This window comes from Herpailurus yagouaroundi, unplaced genomic scaffold (genome assembly GCF_014898765.1).
Source record: "Herpailurus yagouaroundi ecotype Mexico unplaced genomic scaffold, PumYag 186, whole genome shotgun sequence".
Taxonomy (NCBI): Eukaryota; Metazoa; Chordata; class Mammalia; order Carnivora; family Felidae; genus Herpailurus; species Herpailurus yagouaroundi.
The window spans coordinates 46,513,350-46,531,625 of record NW_024412417.1 but is presented as its reverse complement, the minus strand read 5'-3'; the positions used below and the strand labels follow the sequence as shown (position 1 = coordinate 46,531,625).

Genomic DNA, 18,276 nt, shown 5'->3' with positions numbered 1-18,276 from the left:
GGAGGGGTCCCCGGAGCTGCGTGGCGGACAGGCACGCTCTTGTTTCCATGGCAGCCAAAGCTTCATCTGACTCCAGTGGCTTAAGCTAGAACATTTTAGAAGGAGGGGGTGGTGGAACCACTCACTGCTTTTTAATTAAAAAGCAAAATCCGTTGCACTGAGTTGATTCTGCAAATCTGGGAAAACTATCTAAAGATCAAAGGTAAAAAGTCACAGGAGAAAGTCTGTATTTTAGCATAAAGCAAATGTTCCCTCTGGGGACAGTTGGTCCTTCTTTCCGCGTAATTTCCTCCTAAATGTTCTTGTGCCTGCTTCCTGGGTGCTGGATGCTGGCCATGTTGTCCTTCACATTAGGGAACAGTGTTAGTGCAAGATGCAGAGGAATCCTGTTTAGAGAGATGCTTGATGTCGATCCTAACGCCTTGCCCCCTAAAGTTTAGGAAGAAAATAAGTACTTTGATTTGACTCAACATTAGAAATATTTGCTGTCACGTGGACTGTCATTCGAGTCATCTGATGTAGCTTTAGTGCCTGATCCTGCATTAAAAAAAATTTTTTTTTAATGTTTATTTGCTTTTGAGAGAGAGAGAGAGGAGCAGAGAGCGAGGGAGACACAGAATCAATCGGAAGCAGGCTCTAGGCTCTGAGCTGTCAGCACAGAGCCGGATGCGGGGCTCAAACCCATGAACCGGGAGATCAGGACCCGAGCCGAAGTCAGACGCGTAACCGGCCGAGCCCCCCCAGGCGCCCCTGCTCCTGCGTGTTTAAACCTGGCCCTGTGCTTGTGGACGGCGCAGGCTGGGCAGCTGCCTCGAGGGAAGAGGACGGCGGGGCGCGGGGTCCCGTTGGAACGCGGTGCCTTCCGCGCTGTGTCTACGTAGCTGGGTTCACACACGCAAGGCTCTCCCCAGGCCGCCACCCCCCCCTCGTGTCCGACTGGGTGTTACCTAAGAGACACACGCAGTTCTTGGATGTCTGGGCAGGTCTGTGACCGTGAGGAACCTGTGCCCGTGCCCTGGCCCCGTGGCCCTAGGAGTTCCTGGTAGGGTCCAGCAGCCCTCTTGGCAGTTCTGACATTTTCCTTTGCAGATGGAAAAGTGGGTGTGGGTGTGCTAAGCAAAGAAACTCTGGGGCCCTGTGAGTCCATAGTGTTAATCCGTGGCATAGCAGCCTTCCCATCAGCGTCTTGCACCGCAACTGGAAGGTCACTGTCTTTCCGGAAGGACTCTGCTGCCGCTGCGTTTCCCTGCCAGTGTGTGCGTGGTTACGCCAGCGTGCTGGGGGAGGGCGGCCCCTCTGGGGAGCACTGCAGCTGGGGCTCCTGCCTCTGGTTTAGCGCAGCGCCTGGGATGACTTCACCTGTCCTCTTGCTGTGTCCCATCGTCTTGATCCCCGCCTGCACCTGGGGTAACAGGTCTCACGGTGGGCTGGAGAGACCAGCGCAGGAGGCTGCTCTTAGCTGCTGTGGAGCCCGGGTTGGGGCAGTGGGAACCAGCGGTGCCCTCCCTGGTGTCCCACTAGGAATGCAGGCCCAGCAGAGGCCTCCAGCTGGGCTGGGACAAGTCCGCTAGACCGCACCGACGTCAGACTCGGCACCGAGAGCCCCAGCGGGTGGCCGGGTCTGGTGGTCTGGTGAAATGTGGCCGTGCAGTGCTTTATGCTCCAGGAGCCCAGGTCACATCCCGGGAGACCCTAAACTATGCTGTTAAAAGCATAGTCATTCCTGAGAAGTTATTGGGAGGTGTGGTGCCTTAGAAAGAAAAAAAACGCCCTAAGTAGCGTGTGCAGTTTGAAGGTTTACTTGAATTGCAACATGCCAGTTTTAAGGCGTTAAAAACAGCATCTCAGCTATTCGTTAGCGTTGGCACACCGGTCTGCTTGCTTCCTGTTCAAAAGAGAAAGGGATTTTCCTTGAGCTCTGTGCTTATGTTGCTCTTTTCTCTAAGAGGGAGAGGTTGGGGCGCCTGGGTGGCGCAGTCGGTTAAGCGTCCGACTTCAGCCAGGTCACGATCTCGCGGTCCGTGAGTTCGAGCCCCGCGTCGGGCTCTGGGCTGGTGGCTCGGAGCCTGGAGCCTGTTTCGGATTCTGTGTCTCCCTCTCTCTCTGCCCCTCCCCCGTTCATGCTCTGTCTCTCTCTGTCCCAAAAATAAATAAACGTTTAAAAGAGAGAGGTTTCTAAAGATCAGGTTTCTCTTTTTAATGGAGTAATTAAGGGTTGCTCTGGCCCTCTACCTTCAGTGCCCATTGAATCCGTTCCTTTCCAGCTGTCTGAGCGCCTCCACTGGCTAGGTGCTGGACCAGCCGGTAGTGATGGGCGCCGGCCGTCTGCTCAGGCCGCCTGCTTCCGGTGGGAAGTGCCCCTCCCTTTAGCCGGGTGCCAGGGTAGGGGGAAAGGCGGGCAGCCGGTGCCGGCTGCCCCCAGGCCGGCGGGGCCTGACTGGCTCCTAGGGAGGCTGTGCTGCCAGGGTCTCGGAAGCAGGGCTCTGAGTTACTCAGGTGGACAGGGGAGGAGCGTGGGCAGGAGCCGTTCCTTCCCGTCCCGCAGACCTGTCCCCACCTCCCGGAGCTTCTGGTGGGGGTGGGGGTGTGATACTGAGCAGCGCCCTACCCACCTATGGGAGGGAGCGGCCTGGCCTCTGCTGGAGGTGTGTGGGAAGGGGGTGGGTGTGTGTGCCAGGTGGCAGGTTGTGTAAGAGGGCAGGGGAGGAGACTGCCAGCACTGTCCAGCAGGGGAGGGCCAGACATTGGTCACCGAGAGAGAGAGAGAGAGAGAGAGAGAGAGAGAGAGGCACCCGGGAGGAGCACTGGGGCCCCAGGGGTTGGTCCTGTCCTGCTGGCGGCTGCAGGGGAATCCACTGAGAAATCATTTAATTAGACTGACTTGTTAAAAGTGTAGCAATATTTTCATCCCCTTGCTCCCAGGGGGGGTCCCTTTCCACATTTCCTTTGCTTCAGTCTGTTAATGCTCAGAATAGTGCGTGTGCACGTGCGCGCACACACACACGGCTCTCCCTTTACCAATGACACCCTGTTCACAGCAAGCTGATCCAAAGGAGCCAAGTAAAAACGGACGTCAGGTCTGACATGTGTCGTGTTTGGTTTCTGGAGTGTCCTCGACTGTGCCTTGTGACACGGAACACTCAAAGCCTGGGTTATGAAAAGATTTCAGTCCTAGTGAAGCCTTTGATCATTTGACGTGCTGTCCAAAGCAGGACGCTTGACTGGAAGGGGTGCAGCTGGTAACCTCGCCGTGTGCTGGGCTGTGCGGTCATCGTGCCCGCTGTGAGCGTGTCCCGCCTGGCTGTGGTGTGGGTGCAGTGCAGGTGCGTGGGTCCGCCAGGGATCTGGGTCCATGGACTGGGTGGAGGCCTGGGTCTGCGTTTGTGAGTGAACTCCCTCGGCTGTCCTGATCCAGACCGATTCACACTGTCTCCCTCCACACGGGCTCCCATAGCAAAACCACCCCCTGGGGGGCTCCGAAACAGCAGACACTTCTCTCCGTTCTGCAGGCTGGAAGTCCAGCCAGGGTGTCGCCACATTCACCAGCTTTCTGTCTCAGGGGCTTACTTCCTGGGTCATAGCCCCTCTCTTGCTGTGTCCTCACAGGGTGGAAGGAGCCAGAAAGCTGTAGGGTGGCTTTCATAAGGGCACCGATCCCATACGTGAGGGTTCCGTCCTCACGGCCTAATCCCCTCTCAGAGGAGTTTGTGGGGGGGGGGGGCCCCACGCACTCGGAGCAGCCACACACATTTGAGGACACCACAGAGTTACACGCCTAACTGCAATTCATGTTAACTTTGTATTTCTTGAGCCCACATTTCGTAGACAATAGAGGCACTGAGTGATGGGAGGAGACAAGCCTGGGTTTCTGCAGGTGACACTTATAATACCCAAAGGCAGGTAATTTCAGGTGTGAGAAAGTATTCCCAAGGATGGAACATTCAGTGTGACCACCTCTTGGTTCCTTTTTTGTTAGGTATTTTTGGTTGTGTTTCTTTTTTTTTTCTGTAAGGACACACATTTTTTTCTTATCAGTGAACTGTTTTTTACAATAGTTTTAGGTTCATAGCAAAACTGAGCATACAGTACCGAGTTCCCATGTGTCGTCACCCTACACATTCAGCCGCCTCCGTCTCCAGCGTCCCCGACCACAGTGGTTCCCGTGTTACAGCTGACAGACCGGTACTGACCCTTGGTCATCAGGCCAAGTCGGGAGCTTGCCGTGGGGTTCACTCCTGCTGCTGTGCGCTCTGGGTTTGGGCAGCCGGGCGACGTGTCTCTACCATTGTGGTGTCGTGGAGAGTGGTTTCACTGCCCTGAAATTGCCGTCTCCACCCTCCCCCACGCCACCCCACTCCGGCCCCGGGCAACCACCAATGTTTTTACTGTCTCCACGGTTTTGCCTCTTCCACGGTGTCAGATAGTCTTTGGGGACTGGTTTCTTTCACTTAGCAATGTGCATTTAAGGTTCTTTCGTAACTTTTCGTGGCTTGATAGCTCATTTCTTTTTAGTGCTGAATAACAACATCCCCTTGTCTGGCTGGACCACAGATTATTTAACTCACCTGCTGAAGGACACCGTGGCTGCTTCCTGGTTTTGGCAATTGTGGATAAAACTGTAAACATCCACGTGCCGGTTTTTGCGTGGACAGAAGTTTTCTGCTCCTTTGGGTAAATGCCAGCGAGCGTGATTGCTGGATCACCTGGGAAGAGCTCGTTCGGTTTGTGAGAAACCCCCGAACTGTTTCCCAAGGTGACTGCGCAGTTCTGTGTCCCCAGGAGCCGTGAGTGCGCGTCCCTGTTCCTGAACGCGCGCCCCTGTTGCTCGGCGTCCCCGAAAGGTGCTATCCGTGCGCATGCTCCGGCCACGCCCAGAGGTGTGTGCTAGGATCTCGTATTTTACAGTTTTCTGACGCTGCATGATGTGAAGCTTCTTTCCGTGTGGTTATTTGCCATCCATGCGTCTTTAGTGAGCTGTCTCTGGGTGTTTTGCCCTTTCTTAAATCAAATTGTTCGTTTTCTTATTGAGTTTGTTGTGTATTTTGGAGATGTGTCTTTTGCAAATATTTTCTCTCAATCTGTGGCTTGTCCTGTTACAACATTGATTTTATGTTGGAAATCAATGGGATTTCTTAAATGCTTTTCAGGAAATAACCTTATAAACAGATTTGCAGAATGCTTCTTTCTTATCAAGGATACTTTAGACTTGCTTGATTAAATTTTATGTCTTTTTATACTCTTGGTCTAAAATCTGATCATCTCCGAGAGAGAGAGAGAGAGAGAGAGAGAGCAAGCGCGCGCGAGAGGGTGAGAGCCAGCACACACACTCGAGCAGGGGAGGGGGAAGAGAGAGGGGAGAGAATCTTAAGCAGGCTCCACGCAGGGCTCGATCCCATGACTGTGTGATCATGACCTGAACCAAAATTAAGAGTGTGACGCTTTTTTTTTTTTAAATTTTTTTTTCAATGTTTATTTATTTTTGGGACAGAGAGAGACAGAGCATGAACGGGGGAGGGGCAGAGAGAGAGGGAGACACAGAATCGGAAACAGGCTCCAGGCTCCGAGCCATCAGCCCAGAGCCCGACGCGGGGCTCGAACTCACGGACCGCGAGATCGTGACCTGGCTGAAGTCGGACGCTTAACCGACTGCACCACCCAGGCGCCCAAGAGTGTGACACTTTTAACGACCGAGCCACCCAGGCACCCCGAAGTAGACCTTATCATCTACTGCTGTCTGCTTGGTTTCCCTGGCTCTTATGTTGTCTGTAGGTTGGTATTCTTTGCCATGGTCATCTGGTGAGAGACGGAGGCAGGCTGATGGCAACGGAGAGGACCGTACTAGTAAATATTTTACAGGGTCATTGGAGGTTAACAGTTGATGACGTTTTAGAAAAATGTTAGCAGTTCAGTGGATTTTCTGAGGGTAGGGATGCCTGTTTTTAACTGGTGGGTGTACAAAACAGACAGCTGTGGCCGCAAACGGGCCGCCGTAACGCATTCGCTGCCCACCTCCAGGGCCCGGAGTGCCGCCGGCGCGCATGCGTGCCCGTGCGCGGGCGCGGGCGGGGGCGGGGGCGGGGGCGGCGTGGAAGGGGCGGGTCGTGTTTGAGGTGGTTGCAAGCGTGCCCCGATTCCCGCGACCGTTATCCAGGAGCTGTGGCTCCGCGGATTTTGTAGTCGCACGGCTTTCGAATGTGCGTGGAATCTCGAAGTTGAACCCAAGCTCCTGGTGCCTGTCAGAAATCACGCTGCAGCTAACTTTTGATGGCATTCAGTTAACAGCGGCTTTCCACATCGCGAATGGTAGGAAGTCACGTGTTCTGGCATCGGTTACTCCTAAATTAGAAACAGGACAATAGAGGAAGTTGTTGATTGGAACAATTGTAGTTTCACTAAGTGCATCTGCAGATCATAACCAAACTGTTGTCCCCGAGCGCGCTGACGGTCCCTGGGCTCCAGAGTTTCTCTGCTCGGGGAAGCCCGTCTGAGAGGTGTTGCTGCTCTTCTGAGTAGAAGACTCTGGAGTCGGAGGTCACAACCTGTCCACGTTCTTCGGCTCCGCGGCAGGGTCTTAGGCATGTGCGGTTTCCCGTGCTCTGGGGTCTTAAGCTGCTTCAGTGCAGTGGCAGGGTTTCGCCTGGGCATGTTACATTAGGTACTTCAGAAGGGAACATAACGTGCTAATGGTTTTAGTCATTTTGGTTAATGCCCCAGCATTTATGTAAAACAGCGTCCTTAGAGAAAACAGTTTGCGAGCTAGAAGAGTACTTCCCGTGCCTCACTTTGTGGGCAGTTAACCTGGCTTTCGGGTACCCGATCGCCCCCCTCGGTGCCATGACTCCCCCGGCACCCAGGCCCGGGGTCAGGGCAGGGCAGGGCAGCCACATGGCCCAGCCCTGCGGTGCTCCAGCTCCTTCCTTTCCTTCTCAAAGGTTCTTTCCATTCCTTTTCCCGTGGAGCCTCCACGGGAAGGGCCCTAGACAGTGAGGGGAGACCGTTTCAGATTCTTCTGCAGACTTTTCATGCCCAGGAAAGGTGCAGCCATCTGCCACCTGGCCCCTTGTGCCTCACTCCTGAACAAGTGCTGTGATTTAGTTCAGTTCAGACCGGCAGGGACCCCGAAATCCTGTCTGAGGAGCCGATGATCGGGCTCCACACAGCGCGCACGCGAGCTTTAGAACATCACCCTCTGTTCCACCAGGTTGGGGACTGCACATAGTGGTTTGGTTAGTTTGGTAATGGTCAGTACGTTTGTCAACCTGGTGATGGCCTTTTTGTCCATTCTCACTCAGACACTAAAGAATTAAGATTATCAAATTAAAATGTAAAAGTCAGTAGCCTTAATTACACAGGAAGGGGGACACGGGGACGTTGCAGAGTATTGGAAATGTCCTGTGCCTTGACATAAATTTGTCAAAACGTAATGAACATGGTACATCTTCCTGCGTCTAAGTTGTACCTGAGCAAATGAATAAACATCACTTACTGGCCGTCTTGTAGGCAAACTAACTGATTGGGAAATATAAGGGAAGAGAAAATCCCATTTACATTGGCCACAAAAAAGATAAAGATTGTTAGGAAGAGGCTTACCTAGAAATGTGGAAAACTCGTGGAAGGAGTATTTCGAAATTCTTGCAAGAGGTACTGAGGTGGTCTCAGACAAATAGAGCGAGAGCCCTCCTTCTCCGGCAGGGCAACGTAGCAACCTACAATGGCCGTTCTCTCGGGGCTGATCTAGAAGATTAATGGAATCACATAAGAGTACCAACAAAAAATACTGTTTTTCCTGAGCTAGTCAGGCTTTTAAAGTTCATGTACTTAAAACAAACATGCCAGAATAAATAGGAACATGTGGGGAAATAGCAGTGTTATTGGACATGGGCAGACAGGCATGCTAGTTGAACAGAATAGAAAACAGGGAAACAGACCCAAGTACCGATGGAAATTTGATGTAGGATAAAGAGAAATCTCAATGTTGGGGGTGGACTTCCAAATACATCCCGTTGCGATGATCAGATGATCGTTGGGAAAAGGTAACGGTAGATCCTTACCTCACACCATACACAGGAGTATGAATCTGAGATCTAAAATGTTCCCACTAGATTTTCACTGGGAACTAATGGCCAAGTTGAGCATCCTACAGGCTGTATGCGTAGCCTCAGAGTCTTTACGGAATGCGCTAGGTGTTCTCAAACCTATCCGATTAGGCCACTACATCTCCCATGTACTGTGGACCCTTCAGCTGTGGCTCTTTAACAGAAATCACTTGCATTGGCTCTTCTGTCTTTAACTGGCTCTCCCCTCACAGGCTGGGTTGCCACGGTCTCTGATTTAGTTCTTCACGTAGCTAATGCTCGTATTGCTAAGTGCATGATGCTGAAATTTTATTTTTAAATTATTTTGTGTCATCCCCTAAAAGGCTTATAAAATCCCCAGGGCTTGCAGGAGTGTTTGGCAACAGTGGCTTTGCCAAGTGCTGTCTTGCTGATTAGCAGTTGGGCGTTATCTTCAAGGTCTGACCGTAAGCCAGGTTAGTCAAACCTTTGAGGAACCCGAGCGTCCACTGACGCGAGTGGATTTTGTTAGTTTGGCCTCATTTAAACTTACTGGTTGGAAAGCAGCTTTGACTCTGGGAATTTGTGCTAACTTGTGAAGGCATTCCCACCGCGGCTTGAGGATGCTAACGTGGTGAGTCCATAGAGCCGTGAGACGCGGTTGGAGTTTTGTATTTACTAACTGCTGCTTAAAGTCAAACTAACCGAAGATGCTAACGATATTTGTCATTTTCATCAATATAGATGACAGTGAAGGTGCCTGTGTAAAGTCTGTTCTTGCCACTTGCCACTGCGTTTGCACGGCTTGAGGAAGGGAAGCCAGCTGTGTTAATGCCTAGACTCCTTGAATGACAGGTAAACCCCACACCACGCTCATGCCATTTCACGCGGGCTTCCCTGAGGCCTGACCCTGGTAGCCGGCCGCCCCGACCATCTGGGCGCGATGCTCTCCGAGAGCTGGTGCGGGTGGGGGTGGCTTTCCAGTGTATACGGCCCCTAGTGCGTACTGGTCAGCTGGTGGGCTGGCTCTCTTTCATTCGTTCATTTATTCATTCGGTCTCTCTCTAACCTCACCGGGCTCCTGCCGTGTGGCCAGGCACAGCGGGGGGTGTGGGGACATGGGTGGTGGCGTCTTCTGTGGGAGTTTCTCTGTTTCCTCGGGGCCAGGGTGGCTGTGAGAGCTCCTCTCACGAGGGGGTGGGGCCAGTCTTCCGGGGAGGGCCGAGCCGGAGAAGGGTCCCCAGAGATGCTCTCTGAACACATGGTGCAAGGTGGGGGGGGGGGGGGGGGGGGGCGCCGAGGCCAGGTGGGGCTTTCTTTAGAGCTCCCCAGAGAATCGTGTACTCTCGAGGGGAAATAGCTGGAACCCTTCTCCCTGTCCCAGACCGGATCCCAGAGGCCACCTCCTGCTATGGGAGAGTGTGGCTGGAGCCCGCCTGTGCTGGAGTCCCGTCTGCTTTGAGCAGCAACTGATTGGGTCCATAAAGGGGCAGGATGTGGACCTTGCCACATCTGGTCCTGTTGATTGATTCAAAATGTAATAACATAAAGTGTCACGTTTCAGCATTTCTGGAGACTTTTCCCTGTTTAATCATAACCTTAGAACAGTGTTTCTCAGCTTTGACAGAGTTGACGTTTTGGGCTGGATCCTTGTCTGCTGTGGGGCCGTGCTGAGCAGCGTCTCTGGCCCCTACTCAAGTTGTGATAACCAGCAGTCTGTCCAGACACTGCCTGGTGTCCTCAGCGGCACACGGCTGCCCCCGGTTGAGAACCACTGCCTTAAAACAGCTCAAGTCTGTTCCATATGGAGCGTGGCTTCTAGCTGTTGCGGAGATGGCCCCAGCGGAAACTGCCTTATCTCAGACGTGGGTGTCGGGACGGCCCCAGCCGTGGGTAGAGGGCACCGGGACGGAGCTAAAGGGTCTCGTGTTTGTAATGAAATCACTAGGATTCATAGAAAACCGATGACTCATTTCTGCCCCCAAAACCCCGGACAGTTTGGGCTTTTACAAAAGCCCAGAGTATGTCTGGACATACTTTCTTCGCATAAAAATCATCTGTCTTATTTGGTGGATGGAATAAGGCATTTAAAGTCATTGACCCTATTCTGGCGTAAGAATCACAGGTTGACAAAAGGGTTTCTTTCCTTTCGTTTTCTTAGGCTGGGAATCGCTCCACAGGTGGGGATAGAGAGTAAGAACAGCAGGTGTTGGTAATTGGGTGTTTTTGTGTGTGTGTTTTTTTAATGTTTATTTATTGTTGAGGGGGGTGGGGAGAGAGAGAGACAGACAGAGTGTGAGCGGGGAAGGGGCCAAGAGAGGGGGAGACACAGAATCCGAAGCAGGCTCCAGGCTCCGAGCTGTCGGCACAGAGCCCGACGCGGGGCTCAAACTCAGGAACCGCGAGATCAGGACCTGAGCTGAAGTCAGATGCTTGACTGACTGAGCCACCCAGACACCCCTTGGTTTGGTAATTGTTAATGTTGGGTGATTTTTTGTTTTCAATATCATTTTGTTTACTTTTTGTGTTAGAAGTACTTTCATAGGGGCGGCTGGGTGGCTCAGTTGGTTAAGCAGCTGACTCTTGATTTCGGCTCAGGTCAGGATCTGAAGGTTTGTGAGTTCGAGCCCCAGGTCGGTCTCTGTGCTCACAGCGCAGAACCTACTTTGAATCCTCTGTCTCTCTCTGTCTCTGTCTCTCTCTCTCTCTCTCTCTGTCTCCCTCCCTCTCCCTCCCTCTCCCATGTGCGCTCTTTCTCTCAAAAATAAATAAGTGTTATAAAAAATTGAAAAGAAGTGGTTTCATAGTATGTTTTCTAAAAAGGTAGAGGTTATGGGGCGCCTGGGTGGCGCAGTTGGTTAGGCGTCCAACTTCAGCCAGGTCACGATCTCGCGGTCCGTGAGTTCGAGCCCCACGTCGGGCTCTGGGCTGATGGCTCAGAGCCTGGAGCCTGTTTCCGATTCTGTGTCTCCCTCTCTCTCTGCCCCTCCCCCGTTCATGCTCTGTCTCTCTCTGTCCCAAAAATAAATAAACGTTGAAAAAAAAAAAATAAAAAGGTAGAGGTTAGAAACCGTGGGCTTTTTTTTTTTTTTTTAATTTAGAAACCGTGGTTTTAATGCAGATATTATATAGTAGGGGACACTTAGAAAATTTGCGAGAAGTCTCGAGCTCGGGGATCCTCCGCGTGAAGCGTAGTGGTGTTCAGGGGCCGTGAGGGGCACACATGCAGTCAGGACACATGGACACGCAATGGACGTGCGATCCGCAAGGATGTTGCTGCATGAAGGGGGCCGGGAGGCAGCCCCACAGTGGTGAAGTGGCGGGGAAGAACTTGACCTTGAGGGAGGGCAGCCCGGCCTTGCCCAAGGTTGGGGACCTGCCATCGCCCTGGGGCTCTCTGAGGGGGCACTAAGTGAAAGTGGCCCTTAGTTTCTCATTCCTTCTGGGGGAAGGGAGAAGGCACTAATTAAGATCATCTTTGGCTATGTGAATAGTAACTAGAAACATTTTTATTTAAACCTTTTGTTGAAAATCTCTGGTAGGATATCAACTCACAGACCTACCTTAATATAAAAAAAGACGTGAACACCATTTGTGTGATTGGGGTCCCCTCTCTTTTAAAACTTTTTTAGAGAGTGAGCACACACGTGTGTGTAAGCAGCGAGAGGAGCAGGGGTGAGTGGGGGGGAGAGAGAGAGAGAGAGAGAGGGAGAGAGAGAATGAATATCTCAAACAGGCACCACGCCCAGTGTGAGGTCTGACATGGGGCTTGATCCCACAGCCCCAGTATCATGACCTGAGCCGAAATCAAGAGTCGAACGCTCAAGCAACTGAGCCACTCAGGCGCCCCCACAGGGTCCCCTTTTTTAATTCACTTCAGATTGAACAGAACCCCAGTTCCTGGAGCCCGGACTCCAGCAGAGTGCATGGGCAGAACTGCCTCCTTAGTCTTGCCTCGCATTTTCCTAAAACCTTTCTAAGGGGAAATCTCGAGTTAAATGCGAGGCAGTCGATGCTTTATTGTGGTCTGCTCCTCTGGGGAGAGAATGCATCACAAAGCTGGGTTGTAGGGACCAGGACAGGGTAAGTGCAGGATGGGGTCGGGAGTCCCACACCCCTAGGAAGGTGTGTGGGTCGGGAGTCTGTGAGCCCCCACGTGCGATATTCAGACTTCGGGATGCATGTACTTTTTTCCTGGAGAGGGGCTATAACTTTCATTTGATCATCAAAAAGTTTCATGACCCGAAAAGGTTAAAGACCACCGCTGTAGATGGCCCACACAGCAAGAACTCAGCTGCCTTTGGGTGGACTTTGAATGTCCCCGCTTTAGGTGGCAAAACCCCCCGTTCTTGCCGTACCCACCCTCCCGCTTTCCACCTCCTGGCCGGCATCTCCGCTCCTTTTCCAGCCTCCCTGCCTCCCCTGCCCCTCCACCCCCACTGCCGGCCAGTCTGCTGATGGTTATTGCTGGCCCGGGAGCGGAAGCTGAGCTGCCTTCCTCTGTCTGCTCGTTTTTCTCTGCTCTGGCTTCCCTCTGTTGTCCTGTCTTCATCCTGCCCCAGGATTAGATCCATAGAAGATGTTTCTCTGGGAGCTGGGGTCTGTTTTCTCTGCAGCTGACCCAGAGTAAGCACCAGAGACCTGCGGTGGTCTGAGGTCGGGGTCTCCCAGGTGGCCGAGGACCAGTCCGTGGAGCGCCTGGCCAGCCAGGGGTGGGAGGCCACGTGGCGGCCGCCCCTGGCTGACTCTCTGGTGGGGTTGTTTTCCTCTTTTGCAGATCAACCAGTCACTCGATGGGGAGCAACGGCGGACCACCTTTTTGTGTCACCTTCCCACTTCTCTGTAGCAAGAAAAATCACTTCAGCACCTCTTCAATAATAATGATGAAACTGGTATTAACTGAATGGCAATTATGGATTTTTAACTCTAATTCACAGTAAACCAGCAAGCCATATGTTTAAAATCCAACCAAAAATCATTCTGTTCTGCTGCGTGTCTCACCCGATTGTGAGAAGTGGAGAGATCTGTTTGTACAAAGAGGGATATAAGCATCACTTGCCGGAGGAACACAACTGAAGCAGAAGAAGGTGTCCTAATTTATCCTTAAAGATATATGATAGCATTATTTATATAGATAGAGGAAATATATATATATTAACAAATATATATATATATACACATATATATATATATATATTTTTGGTGGTAATGAAAATGGCTCCGCAAAATGCCGACTCAGAATCTATGCAAGTTCAAGACTTACCTGTGCCCCTGCCAGACCTGCAGAAGCCCGGAGGTGCGGACACCCACTACGAGACCATCAGCGAGGGGTCCATAGACCGGATCCCTGTGCGCCTGTGGGTGATGCACGGGGCCGTGATGTTCGGCAGGGAGTTCTGTTACGCCATGGAGACGGCACTGGTCACTCCCATCCTGTTGCAGATTGGTAAGTGCCGTCCGTGCCTGGCCTGGTCCTTCGCGCTGAGCGTCGGCGTCGGCAGTTCGAACGCAGGAGCGGACGTCGGCACCCGGAGCTCGCCCTGCGGGCTGGAAAGTGTCGAGAGCCCCGGGAAGCGGCCTCCCGCGCTACGCTTTCCTCAACCCACTCCGGCCGTTGGTTTCCTCCCGGTTTAAACTGCGGCTGGGAGGGGGGTGGTCCTTGGATGCTGAAGTGGACGTACCTGTTGGCAAAGAGGTGGTTGGGCTCTCGAGTGCGTGCAGTCAGCTTTGATACGTTGTAATCTGAGCGAGCCCGTCTCCCTGACGTACCTCCTGCCGCGCCCCCGCCTCCCGGACACGGTCGCCAGCCGTGTGTGTCCTCCGGGGCGAGCGGGGAGCATCTGCCTCTCGCTTGGCTTCCTTCCCGAGAAAGGGGATCTTGTTGCAGGCCGACAAGGCAAGTGCTTGGAACGAGAGTAACGCGAGAATAACCCCGAATAACATGGTTTTCCGTTGCCATCTTGTTGTGGAACTATTTAACTCTGAGTTTCGTGTGGACTTCAGTGGTTGAGTGATGGGCATTTCCAGAAATCCTGGAGTTCGCAGAGTTCCACTCCGCTACGAGGCCTAGTATGAGGAAACAACCCTGGTGTTCCTTGCAGATTACCGCTGGGGTGCCTTAGGCCCTTGGAGTTTTGTCTGTGTTTGGTTTTCCCTGCTGTCTAAGGAAGAGTTCTGGGTGAGGGGTCAAGCTGTTTAAAACCCTTGGTTCCTTCCGAGATTCCACGTACGCATAGTGTCTGCTCATTTTGGTTGTTGTAGGAACATTTCTCTCTCCAAACATAATGTTTCTTGTTGGGTGAGCGCTGACCAGGCCCCGCTCCGCGGATCACTTATTCAGGGGCCTGAGTCCAAAGGTGGTGGCGCTTCCTCCCGATCTGATGGCACCATCGGAGGGGGGAAACAGACCTCCTCCCCCGTCACAGCGGCGACACTTCCACCGGTGGTGGTTCACGTCCGCGCCCCTGCGTCCTGGCACGCGCCTAGCATGTTAACTTATTCTCTCAGTAATGAGGTTACCATCCTTCAACACCTTTTTCTCTCTGTAACCCGGGCTTTCTCTTTCGTCTTTAACAATGTCCTGATAAGGCTTCAGACAAGGCTAAGAGCTTTCCGAGCGTGTGGGGGATGGTAGAGCGTGAGTGGACAGTAGAGCGTTCGTCACTCTTGATCTCCTGTCCCTGCATTTGTGCTCTTCATGTTCCTTGGGGGCCCACTGCACTCTGGGACCCTGAGGGTGGACGGGACCCTGAGGGTGCACGGGACACCGCGTCTGTTCTCGTGCTGCCCGCCTCTGGTGGTGGTGGTGGTGGTGGTGGAGGTGGGGAAGTGGCCAGATAGTTGACAGGGCTGTGAGCAGGAGGGAGCAGGGTGACTGCAGACCCTCACGGGGGGTGCCCAGCTCGCAGGGGCTGGCACGGAAGGCCCGTCAGTGCCGGGGGGGGGGGGGGAGATCTGGGTAGACGGTATGGACAGCAAGCAGAGGGTGCTTGGAAGGGAGGGGTCTTGGCAGGTTTAAGATACCGGAAGACTGGCTTTGTGGCCAGATCTCGGGGGAGTCCAGTGGCCATTAATTTTACCAGACATTTATTTTGTCCTTTAAGTATGTGAGGACTTGGGTTTGGCCCACAGTTGAGGTCATCTCTAGGTGGGTTGGTTGCAAGCAGAAATCGAGTGTCCTCACACTCCGTTTCCAGACGGCCTCTAGACCATCGGAAGCTCTGGGTACTGAGAACTAAGTTCTGTGAGTACAGATTTGGGGGTTGTTATTCCCAGTTTCTTCGTGGTAGGTTATGTGTCCTACGGCTTAGAACCCTGGCACTGACTTCTCCGTGGAATGTTCACTTGACAGGCTGTGACTCTCCCATTTCTGTACAACTTAGCACATTTCATCGTTTGGGTTTGAGTATTTAATGTGCTATGGGAGACCTGCATCAGTTTTGGATAATCTGGGTAATAAACACACTTCTTACTGTTTATATCATACGTCTTCTGTGCATTAACGGCAGCTTTTGAAAGTTGTAGGTGTGTCTGCTGAGTGCAAACCTCTGGAGATGATGACTGTCCAGGGTAGGGGAGAGTGAGAGGGGCCTGTGCTGACCCCCAGCACGCCCCGGGACTCGTTCGGGAGGAGAGAGTGGCTGGGGGATACAGGGGATCTTTACAGGTGGAAGGAATGGTTCTTTGTGAGTTGTTCTTAGCTGGGCTTACACGGAGTCCAGAAACGAGGCCCGACTGACTTCTCAGGGTTGGGCTTGCCACTGAGGGCAACATAGTGATCACAGTTTTCTCTGATTCGAGTCTGAGTTTCTTTTTTTTTTTTTTTTTTTAATTTTTTTTTTTCAACGTTTTTATTTATTTTTGGGACAGAGAGAGACGGAGCATGAACGGGGGAGGGGCAGAGAGAGAGGGAGACACAGAATCGGAAACAGGCTCCAGGCTCTGAGCCATCCTCCCAGAGCCCGACGCGGGGCTCGAACTCACGGACCGCGAGATCGTGACCTGGCTGAAGTCGGATGCTTAACCGACTGCGCCACCCAGGCGCCCCTCGAGTCTGAGTTTCTTAAAAAGCTGTCTGCCATGCGCAGAGGTACGGTGTTTATTATTGGATTTTATGTATTGACAACTATCGAAGCCGATATCGAAACAGTCGCGTTCTTCCACTCTAAGTGGATGATTTAACCAACCTGATCCACGTTTGCGGTTGTGGAACTACCTGTGAAGACCAGGTGTGTTTTCATCACCCCAAAGGGCCCCCGGCGGCCCTTATATCCACCCACTCCCAGCCACCATCAGTCTGCTGCTGGCACAGGTTAGCTCTCTTTGGAGTCCCGTCTACATGGGATCAGGGTATGTATTCTGGTGCCTGTCGGGTAGCATAATGCTCCTGTGATTGATTCGCGAGGCTTCCTGCAGGAATGCGGGCTCTGTCCCCGGGATGGACACACCTGCTTTTGTCTATCCACTCATCGCCGATGCACATTTTTGGGTTGTTTCCATTTGGAGTCGGTCGTAACTAAAGCTGCTCCGAGCATTCGCCTGCAGGTCTTTGTGTGGACGCGCGGTTCATTTCTCCTGAGCAGGCCTGGGCATGGGACCCTCGGGTCATGTGGCCGGGCAGGTTTGCTTTTATAGGAAAAGACCATTCCCCACCTGTTTCTTCACCTCCCTGACAGCATTTGCATTTCCCAAACGAATACTGATGTTAAGTGTCTTATTGGGTATTCATGAAATCATTTTTTAAAAATGGTTTTAAACTAGTTTTTGAGAGAGAGACAGAACACAAGTGGGGGAGGGCAGAGAGAGAGGGAGACCCAGAATCCGAAGCAGGTTCCAGGCTCTGAGCTGTCAGCACAGGGCCCGATGTGGGGCTCAAACTCACGGACCGGGGGATCAGGACCCTGGCCGGAGTCAGATGCCCAACTGGCTGAGCCACCCAGGTGCCCCTACTGAGTATTCATTTATCCTCTTAGGTGAATGGTGTGTTCAGACTCTTCTGATATTTTAGTTGGGGCTTTTGTCTCATTGTGTTACAAGAGTTCTTTATACATTATTGATAAAAATCCTTTGTCAGGCAGGTGTTTGCAAATGTTTTCCCCCAGTCCGTGGTTCCCCTTTCATCGTCCTAATGGTATCTTAAAAGCAAAAGTTTTTAATTCAGATGAAGTTTGGTATATCAACTATTTGTATTTTATTTTTTTTGTTTTAACTAAGAAATCTGTGCCTGACCCAAGGGCATACTGATTTTCTCTTAGGTTTTCTTCTGGATGTTTTGCTTTATAGTTTCAGCTCTCACAGTTAGGTCACTTAGCCATTTTGAGTTAATTTTTGTGTATGGTAGGAGTTGACGGGCCCCCCTTCACTTTGGTAAATGGAAATCCAGTTCTTCCAGCACCATTTGTGAAAAAGACTGTCCTTTCCCATTGAATTCCATGGCACCTTTGTTGACAGCTAACTGCTTACATATGTATGAGTCTATTTCTAGACTCTTCATCCTGGGCCGATGGTCTGTTTGTCTTTCCTCGATACCGTAGTGCCTTAATCACTGTGGCTTTATAGTACATCTTGAAATTGGGTGATATAGGTTCTCTGACTTTATTTACCCTTTATTCTTACTTATTTATTTAAAATGCTTATTATATTTGTGAAAGAGAGAGCGTGCAACTGGGGGAAGGGCAGAGAGAGGAGGAGACAGGTTCCCAAGCAGGCTCTGTGCTGACAGCTGAGAGCCCACAATGCCGGGCTGAGACTCAAGAACCGTGAGATCATGGTGTGAGCGAAAGTTGGATGCTTACTGGACTGAGCCACCCAGGTGCTCCGAGAGAGAGAATCTTAACCAGGCTCCACATTCAGCACAGAGCCCAGTTCAGGGCTTGATCCCATGACCTGGGGATCCTGGCCTGCGCTGAAATCAAGAGTCCATGCCCAACCAACTGAGCCACCCAGGCACCCCTTAATTTTCATTTGTAATTGTAAATCACTACATACAGAAATATAAAAACTTTTAAAGTATGTTCCATGCCCAATGTGGGGCTTGAACTCACAACCCTGAGATCAAGAGTTTGATGCTGTACCAATTGGGCCACCCAGCTACCCCCTCCCCCCCAAATTTTTATATTGGGTTTGTATCCTTAGTAAACTCACTTATTAGTTGGAGTAGCTTTTAATGTCTGCAAGGTCTGTAGTGATGTTCCTTTTTGCTTGATAATGATAATTTGTATCT

The 18,276-nt window shown here is 51.9% G+C and overlaps 1 protein-coding gene across 8 annotated transcripts in view; it reads left to right on the top strand.

The window, feature by feature from the left end:
• SLC45A4 (solute carrier family 45 member 4) overlaps window positions 1–18,276 on the top strand; it is an 82,655-nt gene that overhangs the window by 30,044 nt on the left and 34,335 nt on the right. For 4 of the 8 annotated variants that reach the window (XM_040494543.1, XM_040494544.1, XM_040494545.1 and 1 more), the window contains exon 2: window positions 12,832–13,500. In XM_040494543.1, coding sequence (XP_040350477.1) covers window positions 13,263–13,500 — 238 coding nt within the window. In that variant the 5' untranslated portion in view covers window positions 12,832–13,262. Of the gene's footprint in view, window positions 1–8,798; window positions 8,910–12,831; window positions 13,501–18,276 lie in introns of those variants that run through there. The other 4 variants (XR_005796661.1, XM_040494541.1, XM_040494548.1 and 1 more) reach the window with 2 other exon arrangements.